Source organism: Carassius gibelio, chromosome A11 (assembly GCF_023724105.1).
Source record: "Carassius gibelio isolate Cgi1373 ecotype wild population from Czech Republic chromosome A11, carGib1.2-hapl.c, whole genome shotgun sequence".
In the NCBI taxonomy this organism is placed as follows: domain Eukaryota; kingdom Metazoa; phylum Chordata; class Actinopteri; order Cypriniformes; family Cyprinidae; genus Carassius; species Carassius gibelio.
The window spans coordinates 12,754,161-12,772,772 of record NC_068381.1 but is presented as its reverse complement, the minus strand read 5'-3'; the positions used below and the strand labels follow the sequence as shown (position 1 = coordinate 12,772,772).

The following is an 18,612-nucleotide window of genomic DNA, read 5'->3' as shown; positions in this document are numbered from 1 at the left end:
TTTGCAGAACTCATTTTCTGATGTAGTAAACTTGCTTGGTAGCTCACCAGGTACAGTTTTGCACTCGGTTATGAGTGCAAAGAGAGATCAAAGACTTGTTGAAGCAAGCTGAAATGGCATGGTTGCTTCAGTAACTTCATCATTTGCTTTTGGTTACATTGTTGGTTACATTTAGGAAAGGGTTTAGTATAGTGTAGGTGATACGTTAATTTCAAACGAAATGAATAATTAACCTTTAAGTGCCACTCACCAGACATTTCATTTCCAAACTGCCACGATACATACTGTGCAACAGCCAATGTACTAAAACATTGCCAGATTCACATTAATATATTCCAAATTAAAATGAATGCACTTTAAGTATTACTGGACATTTCACTTTGAAAATGCTGTAAAAAGTGATTTAATATTATTTTGTAGAAATGTCACCATATTTCCATTGAACCTGGGTTAGGATTATTTTTACAATGTCTTTTTATGTGAACTTTCAATGAATGGACAAAAGGATGTGATAATATACAAAATATCTTCATTTGTGTAAAAAAAAAAAAAAATGGGTTTGGAATGGCATGAGGGTACTGTACAGAGTACTGTAAATGATGACAGAATTTTTATTTTTAGGTCAACTATCCCTTTAAGTGAAAACGTTCAGAACTTGCTATTGAAAGTTTTTTTAGAGTGAAAAGGATTATTCTTAAACTTTAAAGTTGTTTAATGAGTATTCACAGAGAACAGCTTCAGATAGATGCACAGCTGCTTTTTTCATCATAAGTGAAGAGAGATCACACATTCTCAGATTTGTAAGGGTGCTGACAGCTCAGTTAATCGCAGATTTAAAATAGGATCTATCAACGCTTATGGTCCAGGCTAAGGTGGAGAGTTGGAAAGGAAGGGACTCAGGACAGACCTCCATCCATCTTCTCTGTGACACCTCAGTGTAATACACACTCAGACTCTCTCATCCATGCATTAGACACTTTCTCTGTCTGAATGAACAGTGAAGGGAAAACAGAGTGAAACTGAAAGCAAGACTAAAATCAAATGAACTCGCCCGCTTGATTACTTTAGATACTTTCTGAAATTGTGTTGAGTTTCAAAAGGTTTTTTTTTTTTCTTCCATGCAGGCTTGAGCGCTCTAGCGTGCACGTCCTTGTCCATCGCAGCATCTGTAATTATACAGTGCTGCAGAAGAACAACTCCAGTGTTTGGGTTGTCTTGTCTTAGCTCGATGAGTATGACAGGTCCTAACAGAGCAAGTTAACCCAGATGACACCAGCAATTAAGTCCCATACTCAGCACATGCTCTCGCTCCCAATAACAAACACTTGTGTCAAATATCACTGAGCCAAGAGAAAATTACCCACAACTGGTTTACGGCGGGCCTCGTTCAACCTGGCACTTAGTTGATTCAGTCAGTGGTTTGTGAAAGACTTGCTGAATCTGTTTTATTTGGAAACAGAACACTAGGAAGAAAGAGAAAGTGCAAAAATATCAAACTACTTGATGGTGAAAGGCAGACAGCAAACTGACTTGCTCGTAAGTGTCTGAAATTTGTCACTATGTGCTTTGTTGGTTAAATGCAGAGAAACATTTCATTAAAGTAAAGCTTTAAAGCTGGGAATATGAACGGTGGAATCAACTCCTTATAGACGTTTTATGGCCTTGGGTCGTGGAATTAGGCTTGTGCTTCTTCCAATTGCAAGCTTGTGACAGACATAGATGCACATACGGACCATCAGAATTCATGAGTTATGTGCTAGAACTAATTTGTTTTGTTTTCCATCCATCCTATCTCTCTCTCTCTCTCATTCACCCACACAGTCGAGCAGGGTAGAAATGTTCTGTGATTATTTGCATTTGACAGAGGCATGACGCAGCATTCATCTTGCTGTAGGAGACCCTCAGAAATGTAAGCAAGCTAATTAAGCGAAATTGCTTGAGGGGGTGTAAACCTAGCAGATATATTGCTTCCAATTTAAAGAAAACCGTATGTTTTATTCATGCAAAAACTGCATGAATATGGAAAGAGTCATCGCTTCTTGAGAGTAAAGCTAAATAGTAGTGCGTTTTAAGATATAACTGATCACTCTGTTTTGAAGCATCATAATGACCATAATGATAGTTATAATAACGATGAAGATGATGGTGATTTAGAAGAAGATGATGAACACAGTGGACCTGAGAATTCATTGCCACAGGAAAAAGCATAAATATACCACTTCATAGTCAATGCAAGGCATTAATGTTTATGTGCTGTGATGGTATGGATCTGTTTTCTTTAGAATGCCATAAAATCACATCTCTATAGTCATGTTTTTCATCTTGATTCAATGTGGAGATTTCTGTTTCTATTTTCACTTTTTATATACTCTCTGAATCTCTCGCCACAGATGCTAGTACTGTTTGTTTATTTCCTTTTTGCAGAAGCCCAGGAATACATTTATGAGCATCAACATTTTTGACATTATCGTGATGTATAATCATTCGACAAATATGTAGCATACATTGATTTAGAGTTGTTTTACTACTGAAAGTTAGAATAACATTGGAAGTTGAAAGAAAGTTAAACTCAGCAAAATGTGCTTTAGGGCTTCTGTGATTTATTTATTTAAATAAAAAATAAATGAGACATTCCACAAACCAAAGAACCTTTGTGTTTGATATGATTGATTATTGTTTGTTTGTTTATTTATTTTAGTTTCCAGACTGAGCTGTTTACAAAAATTCAAATCAAAAATCTTGACTGAAGTGATATATATATATATATATATATATATATATATATATATATATATATATATATATATATATATATATATATATATATATATATAAAATAAAAATAAAAAATGAATATTGGGCAACACACTCCGCCTGTCATTAATTATGAATAGTGTTACTAGTAATGAATATCTTAAGCTCTTCCAACTGACTTTTCTGTCTTGAATGGAAATGTACTGAATACTGATGACCGATGTAAATACATTATTCTTCTAATTAATTCATTTCTGTAACAGATCATTTCTTTCTCTAAGTACAATCGAGCTGCCACATCTAATATGGTGCCAATGAGATTATTGTTATATATTTTTTTACATATATTTATAGAGAACGTGACTTAAATGTTGCCTTGGTTCCAAAGAACCAAGGGATTTTTTTTTCCCTATCCTCTGAACTTCTTCTCACTTAACTCAGTATTCCACAAATCAGAAACAAGTATCACTTTCCTTCTCTATTCTTATTGACAGCACACACACATGCAGCATGCCTTCACACACACGTACATGCAATTTCAAAATCTTATTGAACTAGCCTCCAGAGGATTTTTTTCATCAAACTGGAAGTAGTAGCATATAGAAAATGTGACTCTGATTTTGCACAGATCAATCAGTCACTCAATCATGTCTTCTACTGTCCCGTCCTCTACTGGTCTCTTGCATCCCATCCTTGAAGGGACACAGCACATTTGTTTGATCTCAACAGAGTGTTTTTCTGCTTATCAGTAAATGCAGCTGTGCATCCCAGACAGTGTGCAGCCAGAGAGATGGGACGGCCCTGTGATGTTTTCATCACTACAGCCAGTAGATATTACTCGCTCTGTCACTGTCTCTCTATCATTCTCTCCTTTTGACGATTTCAACCAATAAACCATGAAAATAAATAATTCATTTTAATTTAAGTATCTGAAGTATATGTGAAAGCGTCTTTTCCAGTGTTGGGGAGTTGCGAGTAAATATTTTTTCTGAAATTTCACAACACTTAATGAGCTACTTTTTTCCAATCAGTGACATTTATAATCGAGCAAACTCATACATTAGTCAAGACTTTCATTGTTACTTTGGATGAAGAATCACTCTGTGACATTTACATCTAGTTATAGTTCTTTGTAGTATTTTACACTGTGTTGTTAGAAGTTTATTTGTTGCATTGGGTGTAAATGTATTGTTAATATAGTAGACATGTATATTATAAAAAAATAAATAAAAAATCCTGGCTACTTACATAGCTTCAATGTAGTTTATTTTTGTGACTAGCTTGTTGTGTAGCTAACTTCTTTAAGAATATCTGGTTTGCTTGTTTTTGGATTTATGTCACTAACTACTTTAAAAATAACTTTGTAGGCCTTATTAGTTTAGCAGCTTTTGCTAGTATCTTGTAGTGTAAAAACTACTTTTTCATATATCTAACTACTTTAAGAATAGCTTATTATTCCTTATTAGTATTGTAACTTTGTAAGTAGTTTGTTGTGTAGCAAATTACTTTATCGAGTAGCTAACTACTTTAAGAATAGCTATTGTAACGTGTTAGCATGTTTCTAACTTAAGTGCTGTTAATTTTGTCACTACTTTAAGAATAGCTTGTTAGTCCTTCTTAGTAGTAGCTTGTGTTAGTATCTTGTAGAGAGCATCCCACTTCTTTTTCAACTAGCTAACTATTTCCATAACATCTAATTAGTCTGTGTTTGCTTGTAGGTATTTATTTTGCTAACTAGTCTAAGAATAGTAATTAAAATAGTAGCTTTTGTTAGTACCTTGGTTACTTTTTAACGTAGCAAGGAGCTTGACTGTAGTGTAACTACTTTAAATAACTAATAACATTTTAATAAATTTTTAGCGTTCCTGTAGCTCAACTGGTAGAGCACTGCACTACCAAGCAAGCAAGCGCAAGGTTGGGGGTTCGATTCCCCGGGAACACATGATATGTAAAAATTAATAGCCTGAATGCACTGTAAGTCGCTTTGGATAAAAGTGTCTGCTAAATGCATAAATAAAATTTTAATTTTTTAATTTAAATAACGAGTATCTTGTATCTTAAGAAGCTACAGTTATAAAGCTTTTCCACTGCGTGGTATGACTCGGCTCGGCATGGCTCAGTATGGTACGGCACGTCTCGATTCTCTCCAGCCAATCCCTGATCAGCAGAGTTTACAAATCACGTTTTGGCAATGGTACGGTTCACTTGGAACCTCAGCTGAGGTGGTACTAAAAAAAGTACCAGGTACCATGAACTCTAGTGGAAAGTTCAATATAACAATAAAACAATATAACAGCTTGGTATGGTAACCTGAATGTGAAAGATAAAAACAAGCTTTCTAAAATTGTTAATAAATTTTAGATTGTGATAGACAGTGATTGGCAAGTCACAAAGGCAGCTTGGGGAGGTATTCGATAAGGCGGTACTTAGGAAGGCCCGACAGATATCAACAGACACCCTACACCCACTAAACTCAGAGTTTGAATTGCTTCCATCTGGCCGTAGATTCAGGGTCCCAAGGGCGAGCCGGAACATCTATAAGACATCTTTTATTCCCCATGCAATACAGGAACATAATCTAAACTGAAATTGTTTTAAAAATGTGTTTATTGTAGATCGAAATCTATCTTATTTTAAAAAGCTGCGCTGTTTTCCATTTTCTGTTGTTGTATGTTGATGGTGGTAGTATTGTACTCTTAACTGTGTGTATTTTAATGTAAGTTTAAATGTGGTGTCATTGATGTATTTCTGTTCGGAGAAGTCGAAGACAAATTTCCACTAAGGTGGACAATAAAGTCTAATGAATGAAATGAAATGAAATGAAATGAAATGAAATGAACTCTACCCAGTGGAAAACCCCCCAAAAGTGAACCGTAACAAGCCGTACCGTGCCGTACCATGCAGGGGAAAATCACCATTAGTGAATAGCCTCCACTGGAGCACTGGTCTCTACTGAGCATGTAGCAGTGTGTATTTGGCTGTAGTCTCTGCTGCATGGTGAAGCCATTACTCTAAACAGCATCTGGCGGACACACTTCATAACCCCTTTAAACAGCAGATTACTCTGCTGTAATGAGCTTGTGTTTGTGTGCTACAGCTTGCTGCACATTTGCACCTTGAGTTGTGGGTACAGCTAGTAGACTGTGATATTCTTTCAACAGTCATGTGCAACAAATGAGATCCAAAACATACCCCTTACACTGTCTGTAATGTAAACTTGAACTGTTGCGATACTCTGAAGCCATAAAAAAAAAAAACTGAGAAGTCTCAGAACAGAGCCCTCAAGGAACTGTTTGGTAATAACCCATTAACCATCACCCTTGTGCCTTGAGAAGGCCACAGAACTCTAGGCTCCACCAAGTCTATTTTCCCCTGTAACAGATTGACCCCAATTATTCCCAAGTATTTGGTAACCTAAAATGTATGTATTCCATTGCAGTAGACACAAAATACCAAACCAGGGATGTTCAAACATATGATGTCTTAACTTTTTTGCATTTAACTTTGAATCAACAACCTGATTTTATAGTCCGGTTTGTTCATTTTTTTGTTTGTGCATTTTTAACTGCCCAATTCTTTTTTGACACTAAGTTTTCTGTATCTTTATAACACACACACATCCAAAGAATTTTAATGTCTCATTTTATTTGTGAATTCTCTTGTTCTTAGTTTCAAGGAGAGGTCCCAGAAAACGCAGTGGGTGTGGTAGTAGCCAATTTGACAGTCAGAGACAAGGATCAGCCTCATACACCCAATTGGAATGCCGTCTATAGGATTACAGGAGGAGATCAAATGGGCCATTTCGCCATACGCACCGATGAGATCACTAATGACGGCAGGGTCGTAGTGGTTAAGGTGGGTGTATCCAGTTGGTTACATTGTCAAACATTATTCATCGTTCTCAGGCTGATGTTCTTTTGATTTTTAACTCCAAATAAGAATTGAAACCTCCCATCCACTGTCTGTCCTCTATCCCATCACTGCATCATTTCCACTAGAAATTAATGAGAAATCATGACATTATCATTTACTACACATAAAACCTTTCCTCAACATATCTCAATGCTTCGTTCTTATTTAAACCTATTCAATGGTACATACTTTAAACTTGTCTCAATTACACATTGAAGATAATTATTTGTCACTATTACAATACATTTTTGACACTTTATTTTTGAAAGTGTTGACCTCTACTCTACTGCATAAAGGAAGCAGGAGATTGCACACCAACACACTTGAATAGTTCACAGATTAATAACAAAATAAATGAATGATGTGTAAACTTTCCCCCCAATTTTGTAGCCTTTACTGCAATATTAAAAAGTCAGTGATGTGTAAGTTTATAAGTTGTCAGTTTGCATGGTGTTTGTGATTAATTAGAGAGAGAAGAAGTGATTGAAGCCTTCAGCATAAATGTATTTCAGCCTGTTTGGAAGTGTTACCCAGTTACATGTGGTTCGGTACACCACATTTCTACCCATGGAACAGCTGATCCTCTCACACTCATCTCCTCGTCAACTCTTTTTAACCTTTACTCTAGAGTTCACTTCATCTCCTTTCTCAAACTTAAGTCACTTTCTGTTCCTCTTCTAACACTTTTGGAATCTCATTTAGCTTGACAGTGAAGTTAGTTTAATGTCTTTTATTGAAATGGGTTTTGCCATTCATAGAATCATGTTTCCTCTAAAAAAATAAAAATTAAGAAAGCCTATTGCTCATGTTAACAGCTCTAAATCACCTTCCTGTTATTTGAGTACAATGAAGTTCTTTGAAAGCTGTAGGAACTTTTGTGTTGTTGTGCATATATGTAGCCGATCGACTATGAGAGGAACAATGCCTTCACGCTGATGGTGGTGGTCTCAAACCAAGCTCACTTGGCCAGCGGGATCCCCTCCTCACCGTCTTCCTCTGCTGCTGTTGCAATCACAGTACTGGATGTCAACGAGGCCCCTGTCTTCCCATCCAACCCTAAAATCATCCGTTTTGAAGAGGGAGTGCCTGCTGACACAACCCTGGCTACTTTCGCCGCACTGGATCCAGACCGCTTCATCCAGCAGACTATCAGGTAGAGAGGAATGACAGCAGGTGCTTTTGTCTGTCTGTTATGAAACTCAGGGTGTCAATCTTTCTGAGCGACCGTAAATCTCAATCATTTGTGTCCTTACTCCCTCAAACACACACACAGGTCGATGACAAGGTGTGAGTTGATAAAAGGAAAAATCTTTGAAAAAATCCAGTTTAGTCCAATGGTGGCAAGTTATTATTAATATTCATTTTAAAAGTTTAAATATAATATAATATTTATACCATTTTAAGCCAATAAATTTGATTAAATGTCAGTTAAATGTATTTTTTTATTATGCACTAAATGCACTTGTACGTATATGCTAATCATTATAAAAAAAAAGAAAAGAAAAAGATTCACATTTTTCATTTAAATTTTTTCATATTTTTAAGTATGGCATTGTCACAATGTTGTGAGTCTACGGTTTTAAATATTATTATTATTAATAATAATAATAATAATGTCAATATTATTATGTGGTTTCTTTCTTTGTTGCAATTATAGTTTATTAACCCTATAAACTAGCCCCCCCCCCCCCCCAAAAAAAAAATCTAAATGTTCTTTTATTCACATGTTAGTTGTGGTCACATTTTTACATACACTTTGCAGTATCTCCATATCTTAAACCAAAATAAGAGGGAATCAAAAAAATGCATGTTATTTTTTATGTAGTTTACATTACTGCATATTTTTTCCTTTTTGGTCCTGGAGGATGAGTGTTTGAACCTTTGGTCATAGTTGCATGTCAGTCTCTCAGCTGTCCTCGGTGTGAAAAGATGGATCTCAAAATCATACAGTCATTCCTGGAAAAGGTTCAGAAATGCAAAAGATTTTAATTGTTCAGGACAAACAGAGGACTCATTAACAACCATCATCTATATATTATGTAAAGTATCTTATTCAGTTCAGTGCTAAATAAAAAAAGAACATGCATTGTGTATGATCCCTCTTATTTTGGTAAAATAATTAATATTTTGCAGATACTGCAACATGTATGTAAAATTTTGACCACAGCTGTACACAACTGTTTTTAGATTAACACAAATAAAGTGATTATTGACCTACTGTACATATAACTGCACAGTTATACACTGCATTGCCTGAAAGCCTTTTTTTTTTTACTGACATTTATAATCTTACTACGTCTCTTAACAACAATGCTGTTACTTAAATGCTTTTAAATGGTTTCAGAGTCTTACTGAATGATCGATTGACTCAGCAATTGCTATTGATCATTTACATAAAGCTCTCATTAGCTGAGTGACACACATGAATAGCAAATTAAACTGATGTCCGCCACATAAAAATACTAGTATATTCTACCCACTCTGTTCACTTTTCAATTTTCCACTCAATAATATGCTTGAGTTTTAAAATTCCCTTAAATCTGTGAGGGCTTTATTTGTCTGGTGAGTTTTAGAGCCATTTTTATAGAAACCAGGCTTAAAACAAATCCATCACTCTCTGGTTCAGGTCAGCCCCTGACTTTTTAAGCAAACGTCAGAAGTACATGCAATTTCCATACTGTGCTGCATGTCAAGTGATGTAGCACGTATCGTTCGCACCATTAGCACCCCTGGGAGCAGCTAAATGCTTTTAATTGACTCTCTCCTGTTCTAGTCCCTTGGTTGTGCCTGGGTTGCCAAGCAACAGGGTGAAAGGTCATCAAGTAATGAGCCAAACCATTCCCCACACTGCTGTTTCTATTGTGTCTTTCTCTCTCTCTCTCTCTCTATCAGTTGTTCACGCTTGATCTCTCTTGGTTTCTTTTTTCATGACTCAAAAGTGTGTGGGCAAGATGCCAGTTTGAAGTATTGATCCAAAGTTTGCCTCCCTGCACGTTCACTCACACACTCGGGGGACCTTCGCTAGACTTGCTCCATGGATCACTGTGTGCGAGGAACGGTCCAATCAATACAGTCCACACTGTGGCGCTCTCGCTCTCAGAATCTATCAATGTTATAGGCTCAAATAAGTTACAGGGAAGTGCTGAGCAAACAAAAGACACTGACAAAAAACAAAGAAAAAGATCCAGTGTGGGCTTGATTATTAGCAATACTCAAATAATAATCAAATATTCCCTAATAGCAAATCGATAGATTCTTGACAACTTTGAAACCTGGTCTGGCAGATAAATGGGCTGTAACTGTTTTTTAACTTCAGTGTTTTGGATTTATGGTGCAGAAGCCTGATGTATTACCCAATAATATATAGAAGAAAGATTATGCGTCACATCTGTGATTTGATTGAGTGTAAATATTTGTGCCTTTTTCTGTGCAGTTCCATTGATCAGAACAGAGCCCATGCTGTGACTGAATGAGGGACATATCTTAATAATCCACATTCTATATCCTCATAACAGACTAAATATGATTTTAACAGCATTTAAATGGATTGATGATCTCAACGTTCTACATTATAACCCGCAGCCATACGGTCACAGCATAAATTATGATTGAATGTTGAGCTCTATGGCCGCGTCTTTTGGATGCTTATGGATTTTTATCCAGAGTTATCTGATGAGCGAATGCTTTTGGCCTTCAGGTACTCCAAACTGTCAGATCCAGCCAACTGGCTGAAAATCAACAGGACCAATGGAAGGATCACCACCACAGCGGTGCTGGACCGTGAATCACCATATATGAAGAAAAATGTATATGAAGCGACCTTTTTGGCTGTGGACAACGGTAAGAATAGAGGGGGAAAGTTTCAACGAAATCAAAACTTTAAGTGAGTATTGGTGCATTAAAGGTGTTGTGTATGAAAAAATAGATTTAAACGATTAGGTAGGTCAGTTCGGAGAGAGGTTGGTTGGCTTGAACCTAATTTGTCTCACAGAGCCAAAAAGCTGTTCTCAGTCTATCGATTCAAAACCTATCAGCACTGGGGCATTTTACAACTCTGATTGGATTTCATTCTCTTGCTCTATTCAACCAAGAAAGTGTTCCAACAAAGTTGCTGTCCAATCACATTTGCTTGTCCATGTTTACACAAGACTACATTGCTTAACACGGGGAGTTGCTCCGTACCATCAGAACACCTCAGGAGGAGTTGGTATGAATAGGAATGAGCGTTTTTTCTTGTAATCTAGTTTGTATTGATATAGTTTTGATGGATGGAACATGGTTTTTGAGGATGGTGACTGTCTCACCAGTGTTGAGCAAACAAAAATATAAGCTAATCATATTTTAAAGTAATTGAAGTACGGTCAAGCTACTGTTTTGAATCTGTAAGTAGCTATACTACCAGCTATAAACAATAATTTAATCTTTTGTTGTTGTTGTTTATGGCACACACAAACAAATGAGGCATTTTGAAATAACGGATTATTAAAGTGACGCTTTCAAGCTTGAAATTAGTCACATTTCCATAATTGTTTCAAAAACATAGTGCAGTGACTTAAATGTATGTATTTGTTGTTGTTGTTGTTGTTTTTAATATGCTTATTTTCATGAACTGTTCATCAAACCAGTTCACTAAAATAAATTAGTACCACCATTAGGACCATCGAATGCTACAGTACATGAGAAATTGGACAGTCGAACGAACTGATTCACTAGAATGAATCATAATTTCAAAAGATAAATCTGAAGAAGAATCGTGTAGGGCGAACTGATTGATTAAGATGACTCATACATTCCAGTCCTACATTTGAAATATAAAGTTTTGTATGCTGGTTCAGGTTTCGCATCGTCAAACAGTTCACTAGAATGAAATGGATTTTCCACATCTATATTTAAGAGAGAGGCTGGTGTGACTGAACTGATTCACCAAAATGACAGACCTTCAAATTCTAAAATATAAAAATAGACCGAAATTTAAGACAAAGCAAATAACTCAAATTAATTATATCTTCCAATGCGATAATGATATGATGAGTGCATATGAGATTTGATGATATATTAGATATTCAAAAAAGAGATAGTGTTTATATCACTGTTTATTTTTAGTCAAACTCTTTAAAATTGAGAAACTAAAGTTTCTTATCAAAAGAGTATTGCTTCACAAGGTTCTCATGAAAACGTCCGGGGAGGTTGATATGATTAGGAAATTGACCAATCTATCTGCCTGTCTTGGTGTGTTTTTCCCAGAAGTTTTCAAAGGTGTTCGTAGTGGCAGGGCTTGTCAGTCCTATCTGAACGAAGGCATTTTGGCCTAAATCAATATGTCTTTAGGGACTGGCGTTTTGTCTAGCAGTTGATACAGATGTCCAGGGTTGACGGGTAGTATTTTAGGCTCATAACAGACTTTCTAATAACAGAATTTGACAGAATCAATCTTTATAATATATAGTCTGTTACTCAGTCAGAGCTTTGGGAATGATACCGTGCCACGTTTTCCACAAATGCCCCCCATCTGTGATGGCAGTACGTTTGGAGAGCAAGTAGGTAGCTATATATCTGGCCTCTGTACGGTGTGTTTTAGCTCTGTTAAAGGGAAAACAGCTGTGTGAATTATTTACGTGCAGTTGTCCTTTCTTTTATCTGACACAATTAAGAGTTTTCGGGACAAATACATAAACTTTACGACCATTACCCCTGACTACCGTTATCCTCTTTCTGTCTCATAGGTTCCCCTCCTGCCACAGGAACCGGTACCCTCCAGATTTATTTGATAGATGTGAATGACAACGTGCCTGTCCTAGTTCCTCAAGAGGCTCTGGTCTGCGAGAGGTCACGGCACGGGTATCCAGTCAACATCACAGCCTCGGATTTAGATTCCGAACCCAACGCCGGCCCATATGTCTTTGAGCTGCCCTCTTACCCCTCTTCTGCCCGCCGTAACTGGACCATTTCACGCCTCAATGGTTAGACATGGAGTATACATATTGCAAATTGAAAGTGTTCAAGGTTTTTACCACTTCAACAGTTCATTTTTGACTTCAGTTCATGTGTTTACTGTCAATTAAAATCTTTCCCTCCGGGTAAATACATCTAACATTAGTAGTGGATAGAAAAACGATAATTTACTTTGGCCCCTAATACAGTGATAATATAAAAGCCAAATATTGAATTCTCTATCTCTGTCTAGGTAATTATGCCCAGTTGAAACTGCGGATCCCGTACCTGGAGGCAGGCATGTACAGAGTTCCCATTTTAGTTTCCGACTCAGGAAACCCTCCCCTGTCCAACACCTCTGTCTTGAAGGTGAAGGTGTGTCCCTGTGATGAAAATGGAGACTGTACTGTGATCGGGGCAGCGACTGTGGCCGGACTGGGAACTGGAGCCATCATCACCATCCTCATCTGCATCATTATACTGCTCAGTAAGTGACTGATGGATCGGGGAATAATAAATGAAGAGACAATTAAATCAGAGAATGCAACAGCCACATTTTCACAACATCAGTAAATTGTGATTAATACCCTTTCAACCTGTCATTTAATTTTTGATTGTTCAGTTTCACTGAACTGTCAGTCAACATTTTCTCAGTTTCATAAACTTATTAACAAAGTCTCATCAGAAATGTGTAAAGAAGTGCTATTCCCATTCAATGCACGTGCCGTTTTAAATTTTAAATGTGACTTCCAGAAAGTATTATAATATTAAAAGTAGTATTATATTATATGTACACCACCATACAAACATCTGGGGTCAGTAAGATAAAAGAATAATAATAATAATACTTTTATGCAACAAAGATGTGTTCAATTGACTAAAAGTGATAGGAAAGACATTTTTTTATGTTGCAAATGATTTCTATTTCAAATAAATTATGTTCTTTTAAACTTTATATTCTCAAAAGATTCCTGAAAAAAAAAAATCCACAAAAATTATTATATTATAATTATTATAATTATTTATTTTTTATAATTAAGATACAAGTTTAAACCGTTATAATAAACTTAGTAGTTCAATATATATGTGCGTCAGAGAGTGTTTTGTTTTCTCAGATCATGTCTTATCTTGCTTAGGGCACTTAATGAATCTGGACTGCCACTGGTGAGCCCCCAAAATTAGGAAATAGTTGCGTGATGCGCCTGTATGTTTGTTTTTCTTTAGGTATGGTTCTGTTCTTTGTGGTGTGGGTGAAGCGAAGGGAGAAGGAGCGTCAGACAAAACCCTTATTGATCGACCCTGAGGATGACGTCAGAGATAATATTCTGAAGTATGATGAAGAGGGAGGAGGAGAGGAAGATCAGGTCAGTGTCACACACGTCCTGCTGTTACCGACTGTCGAGTCAAAGGCTGTTTTCAGTAGTTGCTTCTTTGTCTTATTGCAAGAGCATTTCTGACCTTGTTTCAGACGTGCACTGGTGTATTTTTATTTCTGTTGCAGGACTATGACCTGAGTCAGCTGCAGCAGCCCGAGTCTTTAGATCACATAATGAGCAAACCTGCAGGTGTGCGGAGGGTGGACGAGAGACCCGTTATCCTAGAATCTCAGTACCCGGTCCGGCCCACGGTACCACACCCAGGGGACATCGGGGAGTTCATCACTGATGTATGCTCCCTCTGTTTCTTCTCATGAAGATAATCTAGTTAGGCCTTAGGTTCACCTAATGCCTGCAGGGAGCCACTGGAAATAAATACAGATTTAATTTGAAACTGGATTGGAAAGCCATATTTAACTATTTTATTTCCCGATGTCCACTTATATTTTGGTAGAAATCATTCAGAAATTGTTGTTCATCAGTAATTTAAATCTTCCATCTGATTTTAAGAATTAAATATTCTGTTAAATAGGCTTCTGAAATGACTTTGAGCAGGGAAAGGAATTAAGTTCTGAATCATTTTGGGAATAAAATATGATAAGAAGTAAAACTCAGAGAAGAAAATGTATTCAATTATGTGCTGAAAAGTGACAGTGTGTGAAGCATTTAAATATTCGACAATATTGTTAGAAATAAACTTCATCTACCCTTTCCAAGCCATGCACTGCTTTAAGATATGCAGAGCAGCAGGTTATACACACAAGCAAAAACAGAAATTCACACATTAAATATAATAATAGGAATGATTTGTTTTTTATTTTAGTTTTTTTTGTAACTTTGTTGTGTGATGCTTTTGTCATTTTCATTCGTTTTTTTTTTATTTTATTTTTTTTTATTTCAGTTTTAGTTATTTTAAAACTTCAACTCAATCAAGTTTTGCGTTTTAAGTTTTCCATTCAATATTTATATTCAGCTGTATTTTATTTCAACTAGTTTAAACTTGATTTCTTTTCCACTTAAAAAATAAATAAAATGTTTTAGTCGTATTTAACGATACAGAAATGGGCAAAAAAAGTTTCTGGTCAGTCATTGACAAGTAAACGTGGATGTACATGTGTTCATCTGATCTGCCTGATGTGAGTAAGAACCACATTTCTGTGTAAGAGTAAGAGTCATTTTTGCAGCCTAGTTTCAAAAAAACGATCTTTTTCACTGAGCAGGAAGTTACAGTGTGTTTTCATAGTGCATCAAGGTCTTTCATCTCAAACGATCAAGGAAAATGCGATTCCTCCTGATGTGACCCCTTTAAGCACAGCAGTGGCTTTCAGAGTGTTTTGTATGCGTCTGTTCCAACAGCCTCGTCTCATGTTCTCTCTCGCTCATATTAGGGTCTGCGTGCGGCAGATAATGACCCCACTGCTCCTCCCTACGACTCCCTGCTGGTGTTTGACTACGAGGGCAGCGGCTCCACAGCGGGCTCCGTTAGCTCCCTGGGCTCCTCCAGCTCTGGGGAACAGGACTACGACTACCTCAATGACTGGGGTCCTCGCTTCAAAAAGCTGGCAGACCTCTACGGAGGAGGAGGAGAGGACTGAAGGTGGGAACTAGAGGGGAACGGAGGGGGCCAGGAGGGACAGTTGGCTTCTCGGATGTTTTATTGAGAAGCCGTATGCCAAGCCTCCAACGTGGGCTAATTATCTCTCAACAAAAGTTCCTCTGCAAGCTACGGAGGCATTTAGAGGGGAGGATATTGCCCTGCAGCCTGCTCTGGACCTTTGCTGCAATCCACGAGTATTTTACGCTTTTTACAATATTTCACATTGTGGTTTCTTCAGTGTTGTTTTGTCATTCCTCTCGGACCGCCAAGAGGCTCAAGATGGATTCGAGTTGCGACGGAGACGGCGAACTCTCAGTGCGCGAGAATCATAGAAATGGGTGCACACGCTCGTTTTTCTGTCCGCTTTATCACTAAAGAGAGTTCCACACACACTTTTTCTCTCGACTTGAATTTCAGTAGAACAGAAGCACTGTTGTTGATAAAGTGCCTTTTGTGGTGTGTTTTGTATCGGACTCCTGCAATCTCAGGGTCGGTTGCCATTTTGAAAAGTTTCTTCTGTTGTGCACACACTCCCTCGTTCCTGTCTGCTGCTCTCAACTACCTTTTGCTTTGCTTTCATCCCTGCATCGACGGTGCAGAGCGCCTCTTTGACTACTATGTGGAAAACAAACAAAGGAAACGGAGAATGTTTTGTCAAGACTTTTGTTGATGAACACAGGACTCATTTTCCCGTAAGAAATCTCATTCTCCTTTGAGAAATTGGAGTGTATGAAGTACAGTGGTCCAATTTGAAAAATCATAATTGTTTAGTTTTTAAACTTGACCGGCCACAACCATATAATGTTATGTTGTGTTCTGGTTGTGTAAAAAAAAATTTTTTTTTCTTTTTTTCCTTTTTTTTTTTATGAAGAAGAACACATATTACTGGAGAATGCCTTTTAGCTCATACTCTTGCCTGCCTTGTACGATTTTGTGTTGCTTTTCCAAATTGTAAAGGTAATTTAGGCATGAAGAGTTGCCAGACGGTCAGACTAAAAGTGATGGCTGACGAAACCCGACTCTTAAAGGATTGCATCAGAGGACACCTTCTTTTTTTTTTGTCTTGAACATTCCCCTTTTCTAACTTTATAAGTTGATTCAAATATTATACGTGCATGACTTCTTTCAAAACAATGTTCTCAGATCTCTCGCACTTGTTCCTCTGTGGTCAGAATGTGAAAAGTAGTTGGCAAAGAATATACACCGTACGAAGTAAATATAATCTGGAAAAAAAAATTCAAATAAAAAACAAAAAAAGATTCAAAAATGTTTAAAATGCTGTAAAATACTTGTTTTTGAAGTGTTATTTTAAACATTCGCTGCTTTTCAAGCTCCAAGTTGGGTTAAATGAACGGTTAAACGGTCTGGGCCCGTTTGGTTTTAATTGTGTGTGAATGTGTATATTTGTCTATATCCCGTAGGATTTTTAAATTCACTTTTTATATGTTTGTCTTTTGTATTTTTTACTTTTTCTTAGGTTTTTATGTTTATTCTTTGGCTATGTGAAATGTAGCAGCGCTTTTTTTTTTTTTTGTCTTGTCGTGCTGAAGAAAGATTCTCGTTCTGTCGTAAAGACTTGCGAAAGTCTTGTACGTTCTGTCCCTGGATAAGGGTCTAAACCTGCCCTGCAGAGAAGCTTACAATCATGCCTGCTTTCCATTCATCTCAAATATTTGATGTGCTTTAGACAATAAACAATCACATTTTTTGAAGAGAAAAAAAAAAGGAAAATCCTCAGTCTCTGTCCATAATAAGTTCACATCTCTTTTTTTCTCCCCGTTTCTTTCAGCTGCTTGTCCTTATATTTTCCAGGCATGAGTGAGCATTGCATTATGCCATCGAGTGACAATTGAATTTAGCTGATATATCGAGTATGGGATTTCTGATTAAGCCATAAAATCAGGCCATTTTGTAATGGCAGGCAGTGTGATTATCATTAGAATGTCTGGATTTCCATGCATTACCATTAAATTAACATTGACTTAACATAACTTTGGATGACTGCTCCTCCTACACATTTACCTTCAGAAGCATTAATAATCAAGCACTCTGTCCAGTGATGACAACACTTACCTGATAGAAAGTTTCCCATAGTTTTTTTACGTTTTCAAATGAGCCATGAAGTTCTTTCCCATGACCCAGTGAGAGGTCAGTGTACTCAGAGGTCATAATTAAAACATAAGGCCCACCACTAATGACGAATCTCTGGGAGTGGATTAAAGCTAAAGAGCATGAAAATGTATGAAATTACAGTTTGGTAATGAGATTAAAAATGCCATAAGTAAGATTTTTTTTATTTTATTTTTTATTTCAATTTATGTAAGTATGATTCAATTGATTTGTAAGTAATTTTGTTATATGCTTTATTATAACTCTCAGTCAATTTAACATCACACTTGCATTCACTTCAAGATATATTAATTTGCTAGAAATGTCTGCCAAGAACAACAAAGATAACATTTAATATGTGACCCTGGACCACAAAAGTCTTACGTTGCTGGGGTATATTCATAGCAATAGCCAAAAATACATTGTATAGGTCAAAATTATAGATTTTTATTTTATGCCAAAAATTATTAAGACATTAAGTTAAGATTGTGCTACGTGAAGGTATTTTGTAAATCCCCTACTGTTAATATATCAAACTTGAATTTTGATTAGTAAGGTGCATTGCTAAGAATTCATTTGGACAATTTTAAAGCAAATAGTTGTATCTCAGGCAAATAATGTCCTATTCTTATAAACAATACATCAACGGAAAGTTTATTTATTCAGCTTTCAGTTTTATGTATAAATTATAACTTATAACACTTATTACTGTTTTTGTGGTCCATGGTCACATATTTCCATATCATGAACCTATCACCTTGCAGTAAGTTACAATGTGTTTTATGTGTTAGACAACTTTTGTCTGATGTATTGCAACTTGCTGTTTGTTTAAAGCATCTTACGTCATGAGCGCCACTTTTTTTTATTTTTATGACCACTAAATTGAATTTTATAAATTTAAATTATACTGAATTTATAGTACAGTGAGATTTG

At 36.5% G+C, this 18,612-nt stretch overlaps 1 protein-coding gene across 1 annotated transcript in view; it reads left to right on the top strand.

The window, feature by feature from the left end:
- LOC128022391 (cadherin-4-like) overlaps positions 1–17,295 on the top strand; it is a 67,462-nt gene extending 50,167 nt beyond the window's left edge. Inside the window, exons 7-14 of the mRNA XM_052609893.1 lie at positions 6,424–6,609; positions 7,566–7,819; positions 10,364–10,506; positions 12,390–12,626; positions 12,851–13,084; positions 13,822–13,961; positions 14,099–14,263; positions 15,362–17,295. Coding sequence (XP_052465853.1) covers positions 6,424–6,609; positions 7,566–7,819; positions 10,364–10,506; positions 12,390–12,626; positions 12,851–13,084; positions 13,822–13,961; positions 14,099–14,263; positions 15,362–15,568 — 1,566 coding nt within the window. The 3' untranslated portion in view covers positions 15,569–17,295. The remainder of the gene's footprint in view (positions 1–6,423; positions 6,610–7,565; positions 7,820–10,363; positions 10,507–12,389; positions 12,627–12,850; positions 13,085–13,821; positions 13,962–14,098; positions 14,264–15,361) is intronic.
- Positions 17,296–18,612: the final 1,317 nt, after the last annotated feature.